The sequence below is a fragment of the Myodes glareolus genome, chromosome 8 (assembly GCF_982192425.1).
Source record: "Myodes glareolus chromosome 8, mMyoGla1.1, whole genome shotgun sequence".
Taxonomy (NCBI): Eukaryota; Metazoa; Chordata; class Mammalia; order Rodentia; family Cricetidae; genus Myodes; species Myodes glareolus.
The window spans coordinates 81666985-81690318 of NC_142033.1; the positions used below are offsets into that span (position 1 = coordinate 81666985).

The window sequence follows — 23334 nt, forward strand, 5'->3', positions numbered from 1 at the left end:
GCGGGGTGATGTCCTGTAACTCTCTGGTCCCACAGAAATGATGAGGTAGAGATGGGACCCGAACAGTGCTTGCTTCTGGGGGCCCATTTCCGTGGCAACTTCCGAAGCTTGGAGGCCAGTTGCTAGGGCCATGTTCACTGCTAACACCTGAGAGCTTTGCTCTGCCAGCCAAACAAGATAGCATGTGGTTAGTATTTGCCGTGCTCAGTTCTTATAAGGGGAGACCAGAAGAGAGATAGAGGAGAGGAAGGAAAATAAGAAAATGGAGAAGGAGCCTTAAAGACCTCCCTACAAAAAGAACCATACAATGCAAAGACTTTGCTAGGCTGAAGTTAGCAGTTAGTTGCCCCTTCGATAGTCAAGGACTTGAACTCTCTGTGTGCCCTGCCCTCTTAGCGTGTGAATTAACGTCATGTGAACTGCTGCTGGTGGCCGAATTCCTTAGGAGGGTTGTTAGTCTCCAAGCCACTGGTCCCAGGCTCACAGGTGCTTATGAGCAGCTCTTACAGATACCCTCTTGGTTCCTCACGCTCTGAGCTGGTACCTGAGAAGCAGGCTTTCTGGGGAGAGCGCGTGGAGAAAACCAAAGCAGAACTAGGGCTCCCTTGCTTCCTGCAGTGTGTGCCATTGTCAGGAGCCTGCTAACCATCCTCCACCCCAATTTCTCAGCCTGAGCGTGTCTCAGTACCTTTCCACAGACAAGTGCCCACCCAAAGGCATGCGCTGCGAGCTAGCACTGGGCCCGTGGCCTAGTAGGCGGCAACGACCGGTGTCCTTCCCATCGCTGTGACTTCTCGCTGAGTCACTCTTTGCTTGGAATTTTGACAGGGACCCGTTGGGCTTCTGGAAGGGAGGGAGATCGGAGGATCCACCCTCTGTGTGTCCCTGGAGAGATTACATTATCTCTGGCCTCCCTGAAGCTGGGCTTGGGCCTCTGGAATCTTTGGGGCTGACACAAAGCCAGTTCTGGGGATGGGACGGGATGGCCGTGCCTGTAATCAGAGCCCACAAGGAGGTAACCCGTTTGGGGTCCTCTTCTCCTGAAGACTTTGGGACTTAGAGTGCTCAGCGTCACTTGGCATATGCCCCCCTCATTTTCTGGACTGGCGTATCCTACACCCCACCAGTGTGAGAGCCGTGCACTTCTGAGCTATATTTAGGGAGCCGGGTCAAGTGGAGCAGTTCACATGTTCACAGCCCTACATTTTGCCAAGTGGTAGTTGGCACTAGCAGACAGTTCAACTTGTTGCTCTTGGAAGCGTGTTGCTGGGAAGGCCGGTCTCCTGCCCGTGTGGGACGTCTTTCCTCAGCTCATAGAGCCGTACAGCAGACGAAATCACTCCTTGGTTGGCTCACACCTCAGCACTCCCGATAATGACTAGACTTGTCATGCCTGACCCTTCCAGGCTGCCGTCCTCCCATGCCTCTCCACTTGTCTGGTGAGCGCAACCACTTCTGTGCCTCGCGGTGGGCGCCTCTGGCTATGTCTGCCCAGCCCTTCCAGGATAACCCCAGAAACCTCCTGGTGGCCCTCCTGCCGTCTGTAATTAGTGCCCTGTACATGTTCTAATTGTCCAGCAAGGTCTCCTCATACTCTCTACCCACAGCATACTGGCTTCCTTAGGCAGTCTGGTAAATATGTCTCTCGCTACACCAAATTTCAAATGGGATGGGAAATAAATATTTACAGGAGGATCTTCAGGTCATCATTATGGTAGCGTCGTCTCTCCCCCTCCTCTTACGCATAAAGTCTTTTAACTCAGATCCAAGACTTCAAATGAGGTCACCCTGCTGTGGGACACCAGCAAGCACCTTTCTCGTGACTATCCTTCTTCTGCTGCCACTGTGTTCATCTTACTCATCAGAGTATCCCTTTTCTCTGTCCTTAAAGCTTTCGTCATTGGGTCTGGAGAGATGGCTCAGTAGTTAAGAGCACTTCCCGAGGACCTGGGTTCAATTCCCAGCACCCTCATGGCAGCTCATAACTGTCTGTAACTCCAGTTTCAGGGAATCTGGCACCATTACACAGACATACATGCTGGCAAAACACAAATGCACCTAAAAATAAATAAATCATCTTCTAAAGCTTTAATTGTTGTGTTAATCTTCTCTTGCTCACATGGGTCTTCTTGAGTCACAAGAATGTCCTCACGGCCCTTCTGCACTTAGTACCACACACCTAAGCAAGTAATGTTCTTACTTAAAATGAAACACTTTTTTAAAAATACAGAAAAAGCCTGAAGCCTAAACCATTCAGAAAATATCTCAAAGCTTTTTTTTTTCATATTTAACCTTCCAAATTGTGGGTCTGTGAGACCCCAGGTTCTGACCTAGCTGTCACGGACTTGATGCGTAAGAGGAGGGGGAGAGAAGATGAGGGAACTTACAAGTGTCCCCATAATGACGACCGAAAGATCCTCCTGAAAATATTAGAACAGTCGTTTTTACTCTCTGCTCTTTCCTTGTACTCTCTAGAGGACACTCTGACTCCATCCCTTTCTAAGCCATCCTTGTTCTATCAGCTGGAGCTTTGTCTAGCCTAATTTGTTCACTGTGATAATTTAATACCGCGTTAATAAAACATAAACAAAAATAGGATAGGGGTTGGGATGTAATTTGTGAGCAGGATCCTTGACTCACATCAAGGATCTTCAAGGCTCTGGGCTCTGCCCTCGGCGCTGAATGTAAAATCCAGGTGTGCTACGTCAGCGCAAGGGCGGCCCTGCCCCCTTCCCCTGTGTTCTCTCCGCTGTCTGCTCTGGAAGCAAATCTGGCAGGTAGAACTGGGAGCAAGACAAAGTGACGCTGGGAAGAACCCCAGTGTCAATCCACCCAACAGCCTAAGACACAGAGTTGGTCGCCTTAAGCTTCTCCCAGGTGGGGCCGGTCCCGTTCAGAGTGCTGGCTCAGGAGACCACTGTTAGGATTTTCCGAGCTGGAACACATCAATGGTGCTGGCCCTGACGTCCTCCGCCCCGACTCCGTTGTCTTGGGTGGGCTGCCGAGCTGTCTTCCCGCAGCTGTTCCCATCTGAGGAAGGTGGCAAACGGTAGTTGGGTGTAGCCAATGCCATAGGCCCATGGGATTCTTTGTGGACAAGGAGATAAAGCATTATCTTCCCAGCCTGTGGCTTTGTGCCGAGCACGAAGCTGACTACTTGTCTTCGCAGTGCGACAGTCAGGCCCTTGGAGGGTTATCATGAAAACGCATGCAAACCTGAAGAGCAGATGGGATGATTCCCACTTGGCGGATAAGGAAAGTGAGCTCCGATAGGCAGCACGTGACACGTTTTCCAGCCAGAAGGGCAAGCCTCGCATAGATGCCTCCGTTGACTTGGTGTGGTCAGCTGCCTCTTTGTCCCGCAAGATCATGGTCGCCTTTGTTTCCTGCAGACTTGTGAATGTCTGAGTTCAAGGACACTCAGAACCAAAGAAATCCAGAGCGTCCAATTAAATTGGAGAGCCAGTAGACAGTAACGTATCACACTGTGTGAGAGTAATGTCAAAAATTATTTTCTCCATTTTTGACTTGGCTCTAAATATACTCGTGTTCTGGAACTGCATGTGAAACCCAATGCTTTCTGCCATTTGTCAATTAGTTCAAGTGGATTTCTGAAAATAGCCAACTACTGTGATCATTAAGTAGGGAACTTTCTAGTCCAATCCTGTCGTGGGTACCCTGTGCCTCCTGTCCATGCTGCCAAGGGGACACTGTGTGCTGGTCAGTCATGGCCTCTTTCTGAGCATGCCTATGACCTGGGATAGGCTCAGGTGAAGACCAAAGGCTATAGTCAGAGAGAGACAGGGTGTGAGGCAGGCTTCTGAAGAAGCATCTCCAGGCTTGGGTCCCACAGCAGGCCTTGCAGGCTCCAGAATCCTGTGAGAACCAAACACAGGAAGCCGGGAGAGTGGGGAACCCAGTTCTCCAGAAGAAATGATCTGGGTATCTATGTCCAATCACAAAGTCCACAAGGAAGTCCCTTGAGCAAGTAAGAGGTGCCGATCCAGGCTGGGGCTATGGCCGTGCGTAGCTAAATGGAAAGCACAGCATTTACAAACATGGGTAGTTGTGAGCTTTGATGGTTGCGTTGTTGTTTGTTTTAGCATTTTCTTATGGTTCATCTCTCTGTTTACTGAATAGTGTGATCTGCCAAGAGATTCCCTGATAACAGTTGCCAGGGCTAGAGGAATTTTGACACAAGCTCCCCCCCTCCCCACATAGCTCTGTAGGCTGTTGGGGCGTTTGGAAGTTAGATGCGGTCTGTAAAGACAGGTAAGGAAGATGGCAGCCTGAGCCTAATGGACAGATGTATTGGGATGGGAGTCTGAAGGCCACAGCCTACAGTGCACACACAAGCCAGATGCACGATAGTGAGCAGGAAGCACAGGCAGGAGGTGCCCCAGACCACGGCCTTGGCTAAGCAGTGGCTTCGTGGAGGTGCTGGGGGTGTGCATGGCTGGAGAGCAGCGGGGGAAATGAGGCTCATCGGAAAAACTGGGGTGGTCATTGGACTTTGCAAGTAGTGGTGGAGGTGCTCCCGTGGATTGGATTAGCTAGGCCCTAGTTCATCGATGCATGTGGAGATGTAGGAAGAAAATTAGGCCTTGAGAAGAGGGTGAATTTGGAGACAGGCAGCTGTCTGGGGCCTGGAAGGCAGGGGCGTGGCTGGCAGGATGAAGCCTGTGTGCATTCTGTTCTCTGGGCCCTGGCATAGTACCGCTGCCCTCTCCTTCCACATGTGTGCGCCTGGAGCCACTCAGGATATCGGAATCTGCCCAGCAGGACCCTTGAAGTCTGCCCAGGAAGAGCTGGTTCCCCAGGGGAAGAGGTGTGACGGCCTCACAGCTCTTCTGACCTGCATCTGGGTGAGCGGTGGAGTCACTTAAGTAGGTGTAAGACCACACACCCACGATCCTCTGCTCCGTGTCTGTGAGCAGAACATGGAACTTCTTTGATTTTAGCTGCCTCTTTGCAAGGCTGGAACCACAGGATCTTCTATAAGTGAAGTCAGCTGGCTAGTGTCCTCTTCCGGTGAGAAAGCCCCGAGCCACCTTAGCCAACAGGGAGGATTATGAACAAATGTATCCGTCTGTAAAGTGTGTAGATTCTCAGAGGATCCACATCTGGCTTCCCCCTACACTCCCGGAGAAGGATGCCCACAGTGTCTGTGGAGACCTAGAGCCCTTTGCAGCCCCAACCCTGTCACTCTTGCTGACGCAACCACACCCACAGTCTGCCTGCCCCTTCTGTAGATCTGTAAGGAAGGCCAAGGTCGCTATGAACTGTAGACGTGTTAGTAATAGACTTCCCTGTGGCTGAAGGGTTAACTGATGTGACTTAAAGAGTGGGGTGTAAAATCCAGCTACAATGTATTTCTGAATGCTGGTACATACAAACCCGAGCCACAGAAAACTGTCATCGCCCAACCTGACTTGAAAGTGGAGCAGATGTCCTCTCTCTCATTCTGAAAATCTCACCTAGCTTTCAGCCTCTCCGTTAGGTGCGGCATCAGGAGCTGCTCACGAGAGGTGCCGCTGACGCAGACCGAAGAGTGTGGTCTCTGCCATGTCAACCTGTCTTCCATCATGTTCACAGGGTGGCGGTTCAAACAGGGTTCAGGATCTCAGGTGGCTACAGCATGCTATGTGGTGGTGATCGCAAGATAGGTAGGGAGCATCAGAATCCCCTAGCGGAGAAGTGTGATAGAAAAAAAAAACGTATTTTGTGGCCAGGTGGTGGTGGCACACACCTTTAATCCCAGCATTCAGGAAGCAGAGGGAGGAGGATCTCTGTGAGTTCAAGGCTAGCCTCATCTGCAGAGCAAGTTCCAGGACAGGCTCCAAAGCTACACAGAGAAACCCTGTCTCAAAAAACAAGCAAAAAAAAAAAAGTATTTTGTGATTCTTAAAATACTCGTAAAAATTCTCCATGCAGCCAAAAGTGATGGCAGATGTCATTAATCTCAGCACTCGGGAGGCAGAGGCGGGTGGGTCTCTGGGTGGTTTTAAGGCCTGCCTGCTGTACATAGCAAGTTCCAAGACAGCTGAGGCTTCAAAAGTGTAGTCCTGTCTCCAAATTTGTTTGGTTATCCCTGCCGTTTCATAAAACACTTGCTTAAAGGTGGGGATAGACTGTCTAATAAATGAGGGAAAAGTCAAAAGTAAATCACTGAGTGAGTGGTTCCTCTGCCCTCCCCACAGTGGGATGAGCTGCTTCTGATGGGGCTTCACAGGCTGTCACAGGGTAGAGTGAGCCTTACCTGAAGACCTCTGCAAAAGAACGAGCAGCCAGTAGCTGCGTCCTTCTTCATATGCCTGCCACTGGGAGCAGCCTGGAAATGTTGTCAGACGGCATGATGGTCAGCCAGCTCCCAGAACACAAAGCCCTCTCAGTGACCCATGAGCTTACCTCTCCCGTGAGTGTGTGTGTGAGGAATGCCAGGCTTAGCAGTGAGGGCCACGCAACAGGCATAACTAGGGCAATGGTGTTTGCAGCACCCTGCGGGTTATTGGTCATTTGGGGAACTCTGTCGTAAATGCACTGTCACCCAATGTGACCATGTACAGGCGAGTGTGTGCATGTGGTGTGTGTGTGTGTGTGTGTGTGTGTGTGTGTGAGCACTTACCCTTGTGAATGTGTGTGCAGCTGTGATAGCTTACACATTTCCCGATGCCTCACAAGCACCCAAAGAGGGCTGCTTGCAGAAGTGTGTCCTTTAAATTCTGAGTGCCGTATAACTAGCCATGGCCTTAAATCTTCATATTTACATGTTAGATGCCAAAATGGCGGATTGTAGGACTTCCTTTGAGCCCTCACTACCAAAGCAGTGATGGCGTCTGCCTCAAGGGCCCGTTGTGAGGGCGTGAGGCTGACTGTGGAAAGCGACTTGTAATGTACCTGACGTTTATAAGCATCCCACTGAGTTCCCACTGTAAGAGACTGGATTTCAGCTTAGGCTGGGGTTTTGCTGTTTGCCAAGACACAGCGATTTATGAAAATATTGTATTAATTAATTGTGTTACGATGAGGGTGTGGAGCAGAACAGAGAACTTGCAGGGGCTCAGGTATCAAACTCAGCTCCTCAGTCTTGCTGCAAGTGCCTTCACCCTCTGAGCCATTTTACCAGGCAACAAACTAATTTATGACGACTTTAATGGGATGCATGATGTTAACTTTAACTGTAGAGATTTAGACCAAGAAGCAAAACAAATAGATGAAAAACGTGTGTAACTTCCCTAAAGGGGATGTGACAGTATCCCCTTAACTATGTTTATACAGTATCCCCATATTTTATCGTTTTTCATGAAGAGGACTGAGAGGAGGTACCCCAGTGGTAAAGTGTTTGCCGTGAGCACATGAGAATCTGAGTCTGGATCCCTAGAACCCAAGTGAAATCCAGGCGTGGCAACAAACACATGTAATCCCAACAATGGCAGGGAAAAGCCAAGGGGATTCTCTGATAGCTTTGCTAGCAAGTATAATTGAATTGGCAAGCTACAAATTCAGTGAAAGCATTATCTATAATAATAATAATAATAATATAGAGAGAGAAATTGAAGAAGAAATCAGACATTGACTCTGCATACATATACACACGTGTGAACACAACTGTACATGCACTATCCACATATATAGCTTTTCATGGGGAAAAAGGAAGGGTCTGTGGCCAAACAAATTTGAAAAACAATGGTTTAAGCAAAGTTTGATAAATGTGTCTAGTCCTGGAGTTCTTCAGCCTTTTTCCTGCTAAGTCAGTAGTTGATCCAACAAGTTGAATTTAACCAGCTGCATTGTGTACACAATTCTGACTGCCACACTTAGAAACAAACCGTGTGTGTGTGTGTGTGTGTGTGTGTGTATGCGCGCACCCCTGATGTGTGTACATGTATATACACACATACAGACACAGTATACCAAGTCTTAGAAATAGGAACTCACCAGGAGCTGCCCGAAAAGAGAGGGCAAACCTGGAGGTTTGGTGCCCTTACTGAAGGCGACTGCTCGGTAAGGAGCCTCCAGAAATTCAGCAGTCCACATGTAGATTGGAAACTTTGTTTTCTCTGGATACTTTCTAAGACAAAAACAAATGAAGCCCACTAGAGGTGCAGTCTACTCCAAGGACTTTTACATGCTATTGTGGAGATGGGTGCGCTCCCTGGAGATACTGTAATGTGGCTGAACTTGTGGACCGGCCCTGCTGGATGGTTTCTCATAACTCTAGAATGTCTTAGGTACGTCTAAGCTGCTGAGCCCATGGGGGCTTATTCACAATAGTTCAGTGTGAGGAAACCCTGAATTGAGAACCTTGGGGTCAGGCGTCCTGTTCTGAGTACTGACTTCTGTTGCCTGTGTGAAGACCAACGGTAACAAATTAGCAACTAACTAGTGGTTTTACACAGTAATATCCTTTTAAAAATAGCACTGTCTTCTAAACTTGTACTGCGCGATGATATTACAACCTGGCTTTCTTTTTTGCCTTCTTTGTTGCAGTTGCATATGGGGCTGATGGCTTTAGGGACTTTCATGCAATAATACCCAAATCTTTCTCCCGTAAGTATATGCTTGGCTTCTAGACAACAGTAGCATGCGCTCATTTCATGGACAGTTTCATCACACGCACGCCACAACTTGCATGTTCTCTCATCAGCACCCTCCTTTACACCTGAAAAAAAAAAATGTGATGACCCAAATGGTTGCCATTCTGTTCATTAACACCACGACTGGTCACGTCACTGATCAAATAAAGAAGTACAAAGGTAAAGGGTGAGGGGGCTGTTTGATTGGTTTGGGTTTTTGGTTTTGGTTTTGGTTTTGTTTTGTTTTTGTTTTTGTTTTTGTGAGGCAGGGTCTCCCTATTAGCCCTGCTGGCCTAGAATGTTCTGTAGTGCCCAGGCTCGCCTTAAGTTTGTGATGATTTTCCTGCCTCTGCCTCCAGGAGCTGGGCACACCCATGCCCAGTTTACAAGTAAGGTTTTAAGAGCCTGACATTGGAGCATAGTGAAGGAAGAGCTAATGTAGCCATAGTGGGTCTGTCCCTGAGAGTCTGTTCAGCAGGGTCCGGATTAGAGTTGTGATCAACAACTTTGTGGTCCATGCTTCCTGCCAGCATCAAACAAACCAACATCTTTTCAGATAACTTGTGCAGTTTAGTGTGACGGGAAGGGAGCACATTCTCCTTTTCTTGCTCTGGAGTGCTAACCTCAGAACAGAGAAGACAAAAACCCATGGGTTTCCAGCCCGTTCTTCCGCAGTTGCTCACTGCATGAACATGCACCCTGTTGGCATGCATGCAGGCTAGCCTGCTCTCCTCTGAGCTGTTGCACTAAAAACTAGATAGTAATTTTGTTTTTTAATGTATTGAGAGTTGAAAATGATAATTATATTTGGGCAACCAGAACGAGTATTTTCAAGAATAGTGAAGCCTTTTTTCTTTTGTTTTTTAAGTATTTAATTTAATTTTTATGTTGCATGCATTGGTGCTTTGTCTGCATTCACGGTGGGGTGAGGGTGTCAGATCCCCTGAAACTGTAGTTACTTAGAGACAGTTCTGAGCTGCCATGGGTGCTGGGAATTGAACCTGGGTCCTCTGGTAGAGGAGTCAGTGCTCTTACCTGCTGAGCCATCTCATCTCTCCAGCCTCGGCTTTTTTTCTTAATGCAAAGGAAATTAATAACCAAAGTGTTACAAGCTGTTAATCCCCTTAGGTGTTCGGTTTCCAGGCCTTATATCAGTAATTTTTTTTGGTATTATGAAGCAGCACCAGAAAACAGACTGTGTGGATTCCACTTTGAGGAGAGATTTGTGTTTGCATCGTGCATCGGTCAAACCCAAGCAAGTACTCAATCACCAAAATCACGCCCTTAGGCCAGCTTGTTGATGTTGTGCTGTTACAACTATACTTTTAATATTGAAGTTTCCGTCACAGTAAGGTCAGGTTTCTGACGTCCTGTTAGCAAATACTATTTGGGAAGTACAGGATTTGGCAGTACCCATCTATGTATGCTTAGGGTCAAAGACTGGATTGACTTATCCTGCCAGAATATAAGAAGTTTATTGGGTGTCTCTCCTACTAATAACCCTGGGGTTCAGCTGAAAGATGAGAGTTTCGGGTTTGTTTCTGCAGTGGAGGCGTGTGTGCACACATGCACGTCTTTTATGTGTGCGTAGACGTGAACGCGCCAGGGCAGGAATTCTTGTGAATTTTGAGACAATCGATCTTATTATGTTTTGGAATGTTTTGATATGTCAGGTGCTCATAATAGTAAAACAGCACATCCTAAGACGTGTTGTCATTAAAACTGCAGAAGGAGCAGAGCCCAGCGTAGCCTAATAATGTTCAAGCGGATGGCTGAGGTTTTCCAGATGGAGAAAGTACTGCCCTGTACAAATGACAGTGGGAAATTTTCTGAGCCATTGTAGATGTTTTTGTGTATTTCATGTCTAAATACTTACAAAAAATTAGTTCCTAGTACTGTCTCCTTTTCTTTCTCTTGCCCCCTCAGTATCCCTAAGTTGTAAGTACCTTTCTGGAACAAATGGATGGTTGATCCTCAAGTCTCCACCCAACAGCAACCAAACTGTTCTGGGCCAATATCGCCACCTTGTGGTCATGCTGGAGAACTGACCCAGAGGCTCACAGGCACCTCCCTTCTGGAAGTTAAAATAACCTTTATCCCACTTTGGGTCCCTAGATTTCTGAGAGACATAGAACTATGCTTGATACTGCTCCTTTTGTATAGTTTTCAGCTATTAACTGTATCTCTTTTACCTTTGACTTCACTATCCTTGAAAGCCTAAAACACCAAGTATGACTATTTCTAAAAAATATACTGAATCAGATAGAAGCCCTACTATTTTAACTATGTTTTAAGGGATACTAAGTTATAGAAATTGTCCTAACTAATGCTTATCATTTGTCTTATTTTGTTTTCTGAGACAGATGTCATGTGGCTCAGGCTAGCCTCGAGCTCCCCATGTAGTGGAGGATGACCAGGGAGGGACTCCTAACCCCTTGCCTCTGCCTCCCAAATGCTGGCATTACGGCTGTGTACCACAGACATAAAAACACCAATCTGCACATACACAAGTGTCTCAGATCATCACTTAATTACCACAGACAAATCGAAATATACCTTAAGTTCTTTTATCCCATTAGATTTTGCTATCTTTATCTCATTTTCCTTTTGACAATGCTAAGATTTCATTTATGTGGTCTAAACCCATGCTGAAAGGACAACTTCAATTGTTTTTCCATAGAAAACTCTCAGTCTTAAGTTCCAAAACTACATTTCCAGTAACTCTGAAGATGCATTCTGAAAAGAGAATGGCAATGAAAGCAGCAGAGCCTCTGCAAGCCAGAGCCTGCTAGCGTGCATTACACCTCTGCATTAAAAGTATTCAATTATTCACAAGGGTACAGCACAGTTGGCAGTGAAGCCAGACCTCTGGGCTCCCGTGGGCCTGAGTTCCTTCATTTCTCGGGATTGTTTGATTCTAACCTTTTTCTAGCCGCTAGGGGCCTTGGCACCCTTGGAGGAGCATTCTCTTAGGACAATGGGGTCACTGGGCTGGTGGGCCACCTCTAAAATACACAGTGATGAGGTTTTCATTTTTTCCCCATTTTGAGTAGCATCTGAGAAACCACATAGCTTTCATTAGGGACTTGGAAATATCCGTGTTAATATTAGCCACGCTTGGGAAACAGTTACTCTGGGCCTCGTCCACTATCTGTGAGTTGCTGGACGAGCATGGGGCAGGCAGGCTGAACCTAGAACCTTCCCAGGGAACACTTAGAGGACTCCATTCGTGTTCTATATTTAATCAGCTCAGTGCAGCACTTTTTTGAGTTTCTCATTGTTCTAAGTAGTGGAGTAAGGATAGAGTTTTCAGGATATTTGCAAGCCCATTTATTCCTTATATCCAGAGAGACTGCAGCATTTCACGAAGGAACACCACAGCTGAAATAGTTCTAACCAGAGCCCCCCATTTCCATGGGCAGCAATCTGGCAGATTTCTTCTACTTTTTAGCACCCACTTTACATTTTTATCCCCAGAGACATGAGGGCCTTCCCCATCTCTGTACAGAAAATCCCCACACTGCAGGGATCTGAAATTCCTCATGCTGACAGTGTAACTTGTGTCTCACCAAAACCTCTTCTCTCTGGCCAGCTCAGACATCACAGACTTCCCTACTCAAAACATGGCCAGGAACGTCCTCATCACAACCACCAAGCTCCCGAAGCTAGTGCACTCGGCAGTTATCATGGAACTCTTCCTATGCCGGAATAGATGTGGGGCCTTTGTGAGCCTCTGCCTTGTTGCCACGACTTACGGTCCTTGGCCACGCCCACGGTCCTTGGCCACGCCCACGGTCCTTGGCCACGCCCACAGGCATCTGCAGACACTGTATCTTTCTCAGAAACAAGAGCTTTCTGATGCTAAAAAGTCCTAATTCCTGTTCATCCCCCCTCACCATGGATCTCTCCTGACCAGCACACAGACACACCACACACGATTCTATATGACTACATATTGTATATATAAATTATATGTATGGAATTATATATGGAAATGAAAATACTACCACTCCAGTAAAAGTCAGAGCAAGTAAGTTTGAAATTCTTGCTCTGTGTCCTTAGGAGCCATCCATCCATTTCCTCCCCATACATCTCTTCCCCAAATTGTATTTGGTGCCCACACTGATCGCGGGACAACCTAGGAACAACTCTCATGCCTTTTGAGCTGCCTTTCTCTCCCGGTTCTGCCGCAGCTGGCGGCAGCGCCATCTTGCAGGGTAGACATGCCAAAGCCCTGCCTTCAGCTTCCCTAGTCACACTAGTGGTGGCCCCCGGTAGCTTTGAGGAAGCATCCTCCTCCTGACTTTTCACTGCTTCCTCCCTGACTCTGCTCTCCCTGTCCTGGGCAGCCTGCTGGAGTAGGCCTCTTCCTGGAGCCCTGAAGGTCACTGTCCCTGCACCCCGCCATCCCGGCCCTCTCTGGGAAGCACCCACATAGGCACTGGTGACATGTGCCATGGAGTTCCCCAGAGGACTGCACGGGAACTCTGCCGTTCTTCAGGCAGAGAAGTGCTTATGACTGGCATGTGCTTCTGTGCCCTGTGTGCAGTGCCCTCGGGAAAACAGGGTCACTTCCCTTTGACGAGGCTCCTTCACCTTAATGAAATCCAGCCAAGTCAGGGATCATCCCAACACGCGTTCTTCTGCAGGGTGGGCTTTTGTCCTGCTGTGGGTGCTCCTGGGTTACACTCTTTACTGCCGCCCTGTGTCGAGGCTGTCAGGGCAGGAGGACCTTACCACAACAAGCTGTGTTTTGCTCCAGGGTGTTTTTAGCTACGCTGCCTCACTTCAAAAACAAATAAAAGATGAATAATTCCAAAATAACCAGAGATTGAGGTTTTTCTTGTAGCTTTATTGTGCTCCCAAGAGAACAAGTTTGATGTAGTCTATGATCTGTCATTATAGCAAAACTTCCAGAGGCTAGGGGCATATAAAGAATAGGGGTTCATTTCGCTTGTACTTCTGGAGGAAGAGAAGTCAGGCATGGTGTCCGCAGCTGCTAAGGGTCTTCCCTTTCCATCTCTGACTTGAGGCATCGTGTGGCTAGACGGAACACTTGCTCTAACCCAGGCCTGTCTTCCTCATCTTAGAGAACACATTGTAGTTAGCTTTGCATTGCTAAGTGAAATACCCAAGGCAAGGAGTTTATAGAGAAGTTTGTATTTAGTTCCCACCCTGGGGGTTCCAGGCAAAGTGGGGGGGGATGTTAGTGAGAGCAGTCAGTGATAATGATGGGGCGTATGTGTTAGAGCAGACCTTCCCTCAGGTGTTGGGAAGCAGAGTGACTGGGAGAACTGAGCCCCACAGCCCTTCCTGAAGGGTACCACCAGCCACGGAGACCCCAGTAGGTCCCCCCTCAAAACAGGTCCTCACCCTGGGAACCAAGCCTTTCATGAATGAGCCTGTGGGTTTTTACCCAAACCATAGCAAAGTGGGTACAGACACTGACGAGTTTGCATCTACCCCCAAAAGACACAAACGAATTCAGTGTCATTAAACACCATTATGTGAACAGCCACCTAGATAGGATCTGGCCTCGGAGGGAAGTTTGGAAGGGCTGCTGATATGCAAAGTCTCAGGTCAGAATCTTGTAGGGAAAAGTGTTTTTGAGAATTCCCCGTTTCAGAATTTCTCAGTGTTACTCATGGGCTGAGTCCAGCCTCGGAGTACATTCTCACTTCCAGAGCCCATGTCTGGTCTGTACAACACATTCCATGATCCGCCAAGAAGTCATTTCAGCTAAGAGCTGTTGGGGAAATGTTGGCCAGAAGTGGGGACGGGGGGACCGCTGTACTCCATTTGCCTCCCAGTTCTGCCACGTTCTAGCTGTGTGACCACAGCAAGCTCATTGGCCGAACTGTACCTCAACCACGACAAAGTACAGGATGGTAATGTCATGCCCTTGTTGGGTTCATGTGAGGTTAAATGGCAAGTACCATTAAGTTACCAGAGGTCTTGTACAAGGTAAGTGTCAAAAACACTGGTGGTGTCAGACCAAGCCCTGTGCTGTGGAACCACTGTGTGTGGAATAGGGTGTCACTTGCTGCGCCCCAGCCCCAATCCCAGTTAGCTCTCCTCAGTTCTCTCAGGCTGGCCAGGGTCATGGTAGTTCCTTACTTAAGTTTACTTAAAGATGAGTAATCAAGCGTAGAGAAGTTGAGATGGCCTGCTTAAGATCTCTGTACCCTTAAATAAAGGAGCCACGCCTCTGGCCAGCCACTTACTTTTTGGTGTCTGGACCTCAAATGTCCCATCCCAGTCAAGAGGAATTTGGTGAACAGAATCATCTAGCAGTCTGTGAACCAGGTGGGCTACTTAAACTGAATAGTCTCCATTGTAAAGTGACTTTGGATCTCCAAGAGTCCATTCAAACACAGGGCTGGAATCACCCCAGGATCTTGGAACCAGCAGAATTCTTGAGGAATCCAAGAGTACACACTTCAGGCATTTGGGTCACATATTCATGCTCTTTGGTCATGTCCCAGCTAATTCTCTGGGACCAAACTGAGAATTCTTGACTGAAAATGCTGTTCAAAAATTATGTCAGATGGATCAATGGCTAATTGTTCTTGATGCTCTAGCGGAGGACCCAGACTTAGTTCTTAGAAAGCATTCACATTTGGTGGTTCACAACAACCCATGAGCTCTAGTTCCAGAGGGTCTGGCCCGCAAGCCTGCACGTGGTGTGCATATGTAGATACAGGTACTCCCCCCACAAACATCAAATAAAAACAAGAAATTGTCTCTTCATTGTATCAGATAATCCCCACACTGCTGGTTTTACTCAGAAAAACATACCTTGCTAACTCTCATGAGTCTGAAAAGCAGAGAGAAATGATAACTTCTGATATTCTGATATCACTACAGTCTCTACTGAACATTGCATGTGGGGTTCATCACTGTACTGTCAGTGTCGCAGGAGAAGATATGTGCAATGTGTTATGTTTTCTTTTGAAAAAGATAGGTGAATAATAAAACTCATACAGGGATGCAGAGTCAGAAGTGAGTTTTATCTTCGTTAATCTACAAACATCTTTCTGTTTGAAAAACTCACCTGTTGCATCCAAAGACCATTCCAGCCAACCCCTCAGCAGGGGAAGGAGCTGTAAGAGGAACAGCTCTGCCTTGGGGTGCAGGTTGAGGTGTGCCACTGTAAGATGAGAAGGAAGCCAAATGCAAAGAAAGTGGAACTTGGAAAAAAAGGAGTTGAGAATCAGAGTTCCAAACAGCAAAGACTTGTTCCAGATTCATTGTGCATACTTGTAAGAGGGCTTTTCAGTCCTGAAAACCAGCTTCTTATGAGTTGTGCTAATACTCACCAGACCTAGGGAGGTTGACCAGATAGCCCATCACTACCTATGGCCAGGTGTTCGTGTGAGCACACAGGATTTGACTCCAGGTTCCCTGCCACCCCGAGAGGTCCCACAAGCCCACAGTGAGGTATAATCTCTTTAAATAGCCTCTTCCTGCTTTACCAGATACTCCCTGTCCAGACCTGCCTGTGTCCCTGCCCCTTCGGTGCAGCCCATAGGTGCCATCCATGCTCTCTGGAGGGCTAGCGCCTGCAAAACCAGGCCGCCTGCCCTGAGGTACGGGCTCAGAACTACTCCAAAGCGCCGATTGTCTATTTGATGACTTGCTGCTGCTGCTGTGTTGCTGTCTTGTGACTTATTATTTTTGCCATGACACTGAGTGGGCCTCCTGTGTTATCTCTTTCAGCCAGTAATGTTAAAGTAGAGACTCAGAGTGATGAAGAGAATGGGCGTGCCTGTGAAATGAATGGGGAAGAATGTGCAGAGGATTTACGAATGCTTGATGCCTCAGGAGAGAAAATGAATGGCTCCCACAGGGACCAAGGCAGCTCGGCGCTGTCGGGAGTTGGAGGCATTCGACTTCCTAACGGCAAACTAAAGTGTGATATCTGTGGGATCATTTGCATCGGGCCCAATGTGCTCATGGTTCACAAAAGAAGTCATACTGGTAAGGCCCGGCGTAGTTTTCCTTTAGTATCTCAAGAGGTCCTGTGGGTGCTGACGGCGCAAACTCTACTGTCACGCGTGGGGATTGCAGCTTAGTAGGAGAGCTCCTGCCTAGCACACACGAGTTCCTGGGTTCAGAGTGCAAAAGAGGGTGTGGAGGGGGATGTGGTCTGGAAGCATGTTTCCAGTTGACCAGCAAGGCAACCGTTGCACACAGTTGGCTCCCAAGTTGTACTGAGAGGTACAGCTTCCTTATTCTAGGACAGCATCTGAAAGGTCTGCTCAGCAGGCACCTAGCCAAGCCCGGAAATGAAAGAGCAGGTTGACAGCCTATGCACGCCATCTTCTGAGGGCCCGATAGACTCACCAAAAAAAATCTCAGCCCCAACGTTGACTTTCATGAATAAAGCGTCCATCCTTCGCAAGATAAGATCAAGAGCTACAGATGCACCAAAACTGGCGTCACAAATTCCCCATTGAGAGACTATAATAAAACGCCTGTTTTGATCTTGTTGACACTCAGGGCTCTCTGTGAGTGTCATAGCGAGAGGTGGCCTAGCAGCAAAACAGTTTTCAGAAAGGGTGCCAGGGAGCTTGAGATGGTTCGCCCTGCAATCTCCGTCTCTGGGGTCAGCCGGCTGGAGTGTCCCGAGTTTTCACCCCAGAGCCATCAGGAGCTGTCTGCCAAAATCCTCTTGTCGGGGAAGGTTTGCAGGAGGCTTTGGGAGAGGCGCTTGAAGTAATCAGCCCCAAAGTGAGTATATGTGGACTATCCAGTGTTCAGGAGCTGTGCCTATTCCTGCCTTTGGCAGTGTAGGAAGCCTCCCAGCTTCTGTTGGCTGCGCTACCCCTGTTCCACCTCTCTCGTAGAAGCAATCATGTTTATGAACAGTCAGCTTCTTCTTCAACATTGCTGTCATACCACCATCACTAAGGGCACTAAAGAGGCTTCGTATAAAATATTGATGGCCTTCGGTGCATTTGTTTTGCATGCCACAAGGTTTCTTTAGCACTAAAGAGAAACATCACTCTTCCTTCCAGGGAGGTTTCTTGAAAGGTAGGTGTCATCTGGTGGGTTCACCAGCTCTCATGGCCACAGAAATCTTACCTGTAGAGTTAGACACCCTGGGCCATCGCTACCTATGCCCTGGCTTCTTTGGGGCATGAGATGGCTGGCATCTGCTACTGCAGTATCCAGGAGGAAGAAAAGACAAAAGCAAAAATAAACGATAGCATGTTTATAGAGTGAGGACGACGGCTTGAAAATGGCAGCCTTGTCTTTGTCTTACATGAGGCCCAACAAGGGTGGATTATCCAAAAGTAAGCAAGGGCTAGAACATACCTGGAGCAGAAATGTTGTCCTCAAGGTATGGAGGTATTTCCAAGGTTGTGGTTTTATATATGAGGAGAAACCACTTCCAAAATTATATAGTCCATGTATAATATATGTGTAAATGATGCATAAGATGATTTTGTAGAAGATGTTCTTCAACCAAAGTTTAGCTTTAAAATTAGGTAAATTTGACTTTTCTGAAGGAACCCCTCAGTCCTCAAATTACCCATTGAAACAGACCTGGTACCCCCAGCCCTGAGAAAAGCAAATGTGAGGGTAATCTTGCCCTTGCCTTCTGAAGTAAGGTGGAAATTAGCAAGGAGGCAAACTACTGTGACAGACACTGACAATCTAAGGCCTGTAGTAACACATTCCTGAAGAGGACAGACACTCAGCCAGTCTAAGGCCTGTAGTAACACATTCCTGAAGAGAACAGATACTCAGCCAGTCTAAGGCCTGTAGTAACACATTCCTGAAGAGGACAGATACTCAGCCAGTCTAAGGCCTGTAGTAACACATTCCTGAAGAGGACAGACACTCAGCCAGTCTAAGGCCTGTAGTAACACATTCCTGAAGAGAACAGATACTCAGCCAGTCTAAGGCCTGTAGTAACACATTCCTGAAGAGGACCGACACTCTACCAGTCTAAGGCCTGTAGTAATGCATTCCCAAAGACACGCAAACCTCAAGTGAACCACTGTCCTGCTAATTCGTGTATGACCTGACTGCAATGAAAATTCCCTTAGGTAGATATTTGATAGGTGGATCGAGTTCTGGTATACTAAATTGCCAAAATGTAACTGCCTGCCTTGATTTTAAAAAAGAAGAATTACATGTGATGAATAAACCTGCCAGGCACAGATTCCGAAGGGTATCTCATGTTTGCTACACACTTGCCCCAGCAAATAGTGACTCGGTACTTCAATATACTAAGCTTTCCCTTCAGCTGTGGAACAGATAACTTCCAGAAAGAGGTTCATACCATCCACCATATCAAGCCTGCCAGGAAGAGATTCCTCTTCAGAGTTTGCTCATGGCCGATTCCACAGTCTATCTTCATATATGTGACTAGACAAAGCCACGGGTAGAGATTAAAAACCCTGATTAGCCCGCTGGGTTTGAATAACTAGACATGGCGGACAGGTGGCTGTGGCAGACAGGTGGAATGTGTCAGCAGAGGTCTGTGTTCTACATCCCTATGTTTACAGCAGCTAGTTAGAATGCTTCCCCAGTCTGAAAGAAGCTTGGAATCTTGAGAAAATGCAGACTCTGACTCAGACCCCAGACGAGTTTGGAGAGCAGGCATTCCCAAGAAGTCCCCAAGAACACTGGCCGTGAAGTCTGGGGCACGATAGATAAGTCTCTGGGGACATGCTCTTGAGAAAGAGACAAGGAGCAGAGCCACCAGTGTGGCCTCTCAGTTATGCAGGACGTGATGCCCCAGTGGACAAGCTAGGATATACACCAGAGTCTCCCTTCCCTCTGCCAGTGACCTCTGCGCAGTCATCGAGGTTCACGGTTTCCCTGCCCCCTTCCCTGGTAGACACGGACCTCGGAGGCGTAGCCCCGGCTCTGCTCCTCTCACTAGGAGAAGTTCCAGGGCTGCCATTTCCTAAATGGTTTGTGGGCAGCAGTGTGTCACTTCCCCTTGGGTGCTCAGTTGGTCTCGTAGTGGATTCAAGTGTCACAACCTCCGTGTCCCTACCAGCATCTCAGGGTGAGTAGGAGAAGCCTCCTGAGGTGGTAGGAAAGCTGAAGGAAGTGTAGCCGGCCCCCGCCCATCGCATTATTAGTCTGGATAGTAAAGACCGAAGAGGCCTGAGGAGATCAAAAATGCTGGCCCACTGTGGTCTCCAGCCTAACAGGCGCTGCCAAGGGCATGGTACCTGCACAGCTATTCTTGTATGCCATACTTTTAAAAAAAAATCTTCCTTCTGCAGTCATACCCTCAAAAGTTCTACCAGTTTAAAAAAAAAAAACGAAGATATTATTTATTACCCAGATAAGTTATCCAAAGGTCTCAAACATTTTGCAGAACTCCTCTTCATGAAAAGTGTGGAGTGGCTGGGATGAAAAGGAAATTTAGAATTTTGCAATATCTAATTCCTCATCCCAGTTAAATGCAGGTAGCTACACGCTTAGAGAAACTTGAATGTAGATACAGTATCAAGCCATTGTCCTTCAGGAAACAGGCCATGGCCACTGGCAACAGAGACAGATGGGTTGTGTCTTAAGATCCAGCTCTTTGAACGCATCCCCTTATGTGTAACACCTCCATGAAGTGGAAGTTGTGGTCCGTTTTTGGAATGTGGTCTTTAAGACCCCCCACCATGGACTATACGTTCATGCCCACACAAGCCATCGGAAAGCCATGGATTTGCAGTAAGCCTGCCTGACCTTGCTTTGTGGCTGGGATTAAGACACCAGTCATACAGTGCCCATGAGGGTGCATTGACTCAAGTGAGAAGGCGAGCCTCAGTCTCCTCAGAATGCCAGCCTTTCCTTCCTATAGGAGGGAAATGAGTCTCCCAAACATGTTTGTGTCATGGGCTTTCCTGCGCAGGCCTACCCTGTCTGAGTAAGAGCTGTGTGTGGTGTTAGGCATGGTCAAGCTCCCCAGCTGAGTCCTCTTCATACGCTGGTCACTTTTTTTTCCCATTCATCCCATTGGAGTGGAACCTTGGTGAATGCAGTGTCAGCTGAGTTGGGCACTTGGGACCCAGACTCGGCGATGGAGAGTGAGCTGCTTCAGTTACCACTCCCCAGCTCCTTGACTGTAAACACTATCTTTCTGTTCAGCTGAGTCTAACCCAGATGGGGATTTTGGAAAACGCTGAATACATACTGATTAGTATCAAGGCCCCTCTGTCTGGCCTACAGTTCGTTAAATGTTACTGGAAATAGTTTTAACTTTTGTGTCTGCACTGCCCACTGAAAAAGACTGAAGAGGTAATTAGGAAATCCAAGCACCAGTATAGGCTTTAAGGTCTAACCTGACCTGGCTTTCAGCAGCTCCACCTGAGCTCTTCTCAGTCACCACAATAAACAGTCTCTTCTTCTGCATTACCCAGTTGGGAAAATGTTAATCAGGTATTTTTTAACACATTGTTTATTCATAAGAGAAATGTGTCTTGGGACATATATAATCCATATATGATGATCTTTTAGATGTAGATTCTTTCCTTCCAAAGAAGCTTTTATGAGGAATATGACAAACATCACTCCGAGAGTTATCGCCTGAGTTAGTGCTAAGACCCATGACTACCCAGCAGGACAGCCCACATTCCCTGTTCTTAAGTAGAATTCCTGCACCTTCTCCAGACCCGGGGGTTTCAGCTGCAGCTCTTAACTCTGCAGGGACACTAGGCTATCTCAGTCACAAACCTAAGAGCCTCCTTGGAAGGCTCCTTCAATGGCAGCAACATCTATACCTAAGCTGCAGCTTGTCCAGTGTGGACAGAAAAACAAATGTGAGGGTGTCCGAGTTGTGAAGGAAGGACCGGGCAGAACGTCTCAGGGCAGTGCATTGTGCAGGAACCTGGGGATTCCCTCTGGAGGACAGGCCCTAGCTGCCCTGTTTCTTAAGTTCCCATTATATTCAATCTCTCTCCAATCTCCCTCTCACCCTCACACTCTCTCTGGCTGTCTCTCTCCTGATTTGCCTGCTTAGGGACAGACAGGTAATGGAGAAGAAATTGAAAGGGAAAATACAGGGAAAATGTAAATGAAAAGAAGTTATTATAACTGTTATAATGAAGTGCCTTTCATTTAAATATAAGAATGTAACGCTGAAATGAACTTGTGATCCTGAAATGCATTTTTAATGAGTTTCCTTTTTATTTTGCTGCTTCAGTGGCATATTTTAAAGACCCTTTGAAAAAAGCCACATTAAAAACCCCACCAAATGCCACAACACGCAAAATTGGATATTGGTTTATTCCAAAACTGCTGATCAGGAAGAGTGACTCCTCATCACAAAATGTTGCAGTCACTTTATTTAAATGAGTTTGAATTTGCATTGTGATGTGCCATTCTGATTTAGGGGAAAAAAATTAGATTTTCAGATCAAATTGACCCAGCCAGTGAAGCGTTAAGTAGCTGGCAGGTTTAGTCTAAAAGCCTCGTGTTCTATCAAACCTGCAGCCGGTAGAAGTCACCAAGCCCGTGGGAAACAACTTTCTTGCCGCCGTCCTTCTCACCAGGCTACCCTCTTCCCTTCTCGCCCAGGTGAGCGACCCTTCCAGTGTAACCAGTGCGGGGCCTCCTTCACCCAGAAGGGCAACCTGCTGCGCCACATCAAGCTGCACTCGGGCGAGAAGCCTTTCAAGTGCCACCTCTGCAACTATGCCTGTCGCCGCAGGGATGCCCTCACCGGCCACCTGAGGACACACTCTGGTAGGTCTCCTCGGCATGGCTGGACAATTGTCCAAATGTTCTCGAACTGTCACACAGACTCGTTTTTAATTAGATCTCATCGTCTGTCTCTCGGGTGGCATCTTACCCAGTAGCCCCACAAGCTCCAGGTTGAAGAGAAAGGGATTTTGTCCAACAATTGTGTTAGGTTTGCTTGCAACATAGTCAACATGCTATAGCCCCCCCATTCTGCCCTGTCACGTGGTGTCGTGTGCAACACTGTTCTTTAGGAACACTGGGTTGATTGGCTTTGTCCCTGCCCTCAGAGAGGGCCCCGTCTCAGCCAACGATCACTCTGTCATTGGTCAGTGGCTTCTCTGAGCAGCAGCTGCACCCTTGAGACAGGGGCTATGCAGGAGAGAGGTCCTCAGTCCACCTTCTCCTCACTGCTGCCCTCTTCCCAAACATGAAAGATGCATTTCACAGTGTAAGTTACCCGTCTCTTTGCCCACCTTTCCTAAGCCCCTCAACAGCATCCTATGTGTGTCTGCTGTGGAGGAGCCTGAGGGTTCTACAGAAGCAGAAAGAAAAGTCAGTCTGTCCCGATAGGAGGATCAGAAGAGATTCCCACGGCAGAAGGATTAGACATGTTCAGTCAAAACTGAGTTTGCTCTAGGGGAACCCTAAACAAGTCAGAGTGGGCCATTACTATGGTGCACATTTTGACAGGTGTCAGCAGAGCTGGTTTTTCTAGTTAGTGGTCCCCTCCAGATGGGCATTCCTAGGCAGCTGTAGAGAAGGAAAAGAGCTGAGTCCAAGAGCCATCTCCCCTCTGGTCTGCTTCCCTCTCTGACTGACAGCGAACATGGAGGAGACTTACAAAGCTTATAGCAGAAAGCTGTGATTGCGGTGAACTTCTTGGCACTGCAGAGAAAGGTGCTGCCTTCCTCGGAGGAGCTGTTCTCTCAGAGGCTAAGACAGGGGACCGACACTTCCCTGTCCTAGGTTGGACACTAGTTCAGACCTGACCCAGGTTTTCTGCGAGGCATGAGAAGAAATGAAGGCTTCCTGAGATGGGGGTAGCACTGTATAC

General features: G+C 47.6%; 1 protein-coding gene across 1 annotated transcript in view; it reads left to right on the top strand.

Moving 5' to 3' along the window:
* Positions 1–23334, top strand: part of Ikzf1 (IKAROS family zinc finger 1) — an 88657-nt gene that overhangs the window by 47288 nt on the left and 18035 nt on the right. The window contains 2 exon segments of the mRNA XM_085692196.2: positions 16296–16556; positions 22116–22283. Of these exon segments, the coding sequence (XP_085548322.2) occupies positions 16296–16556; positions 22116–22283 (429 nt within the window).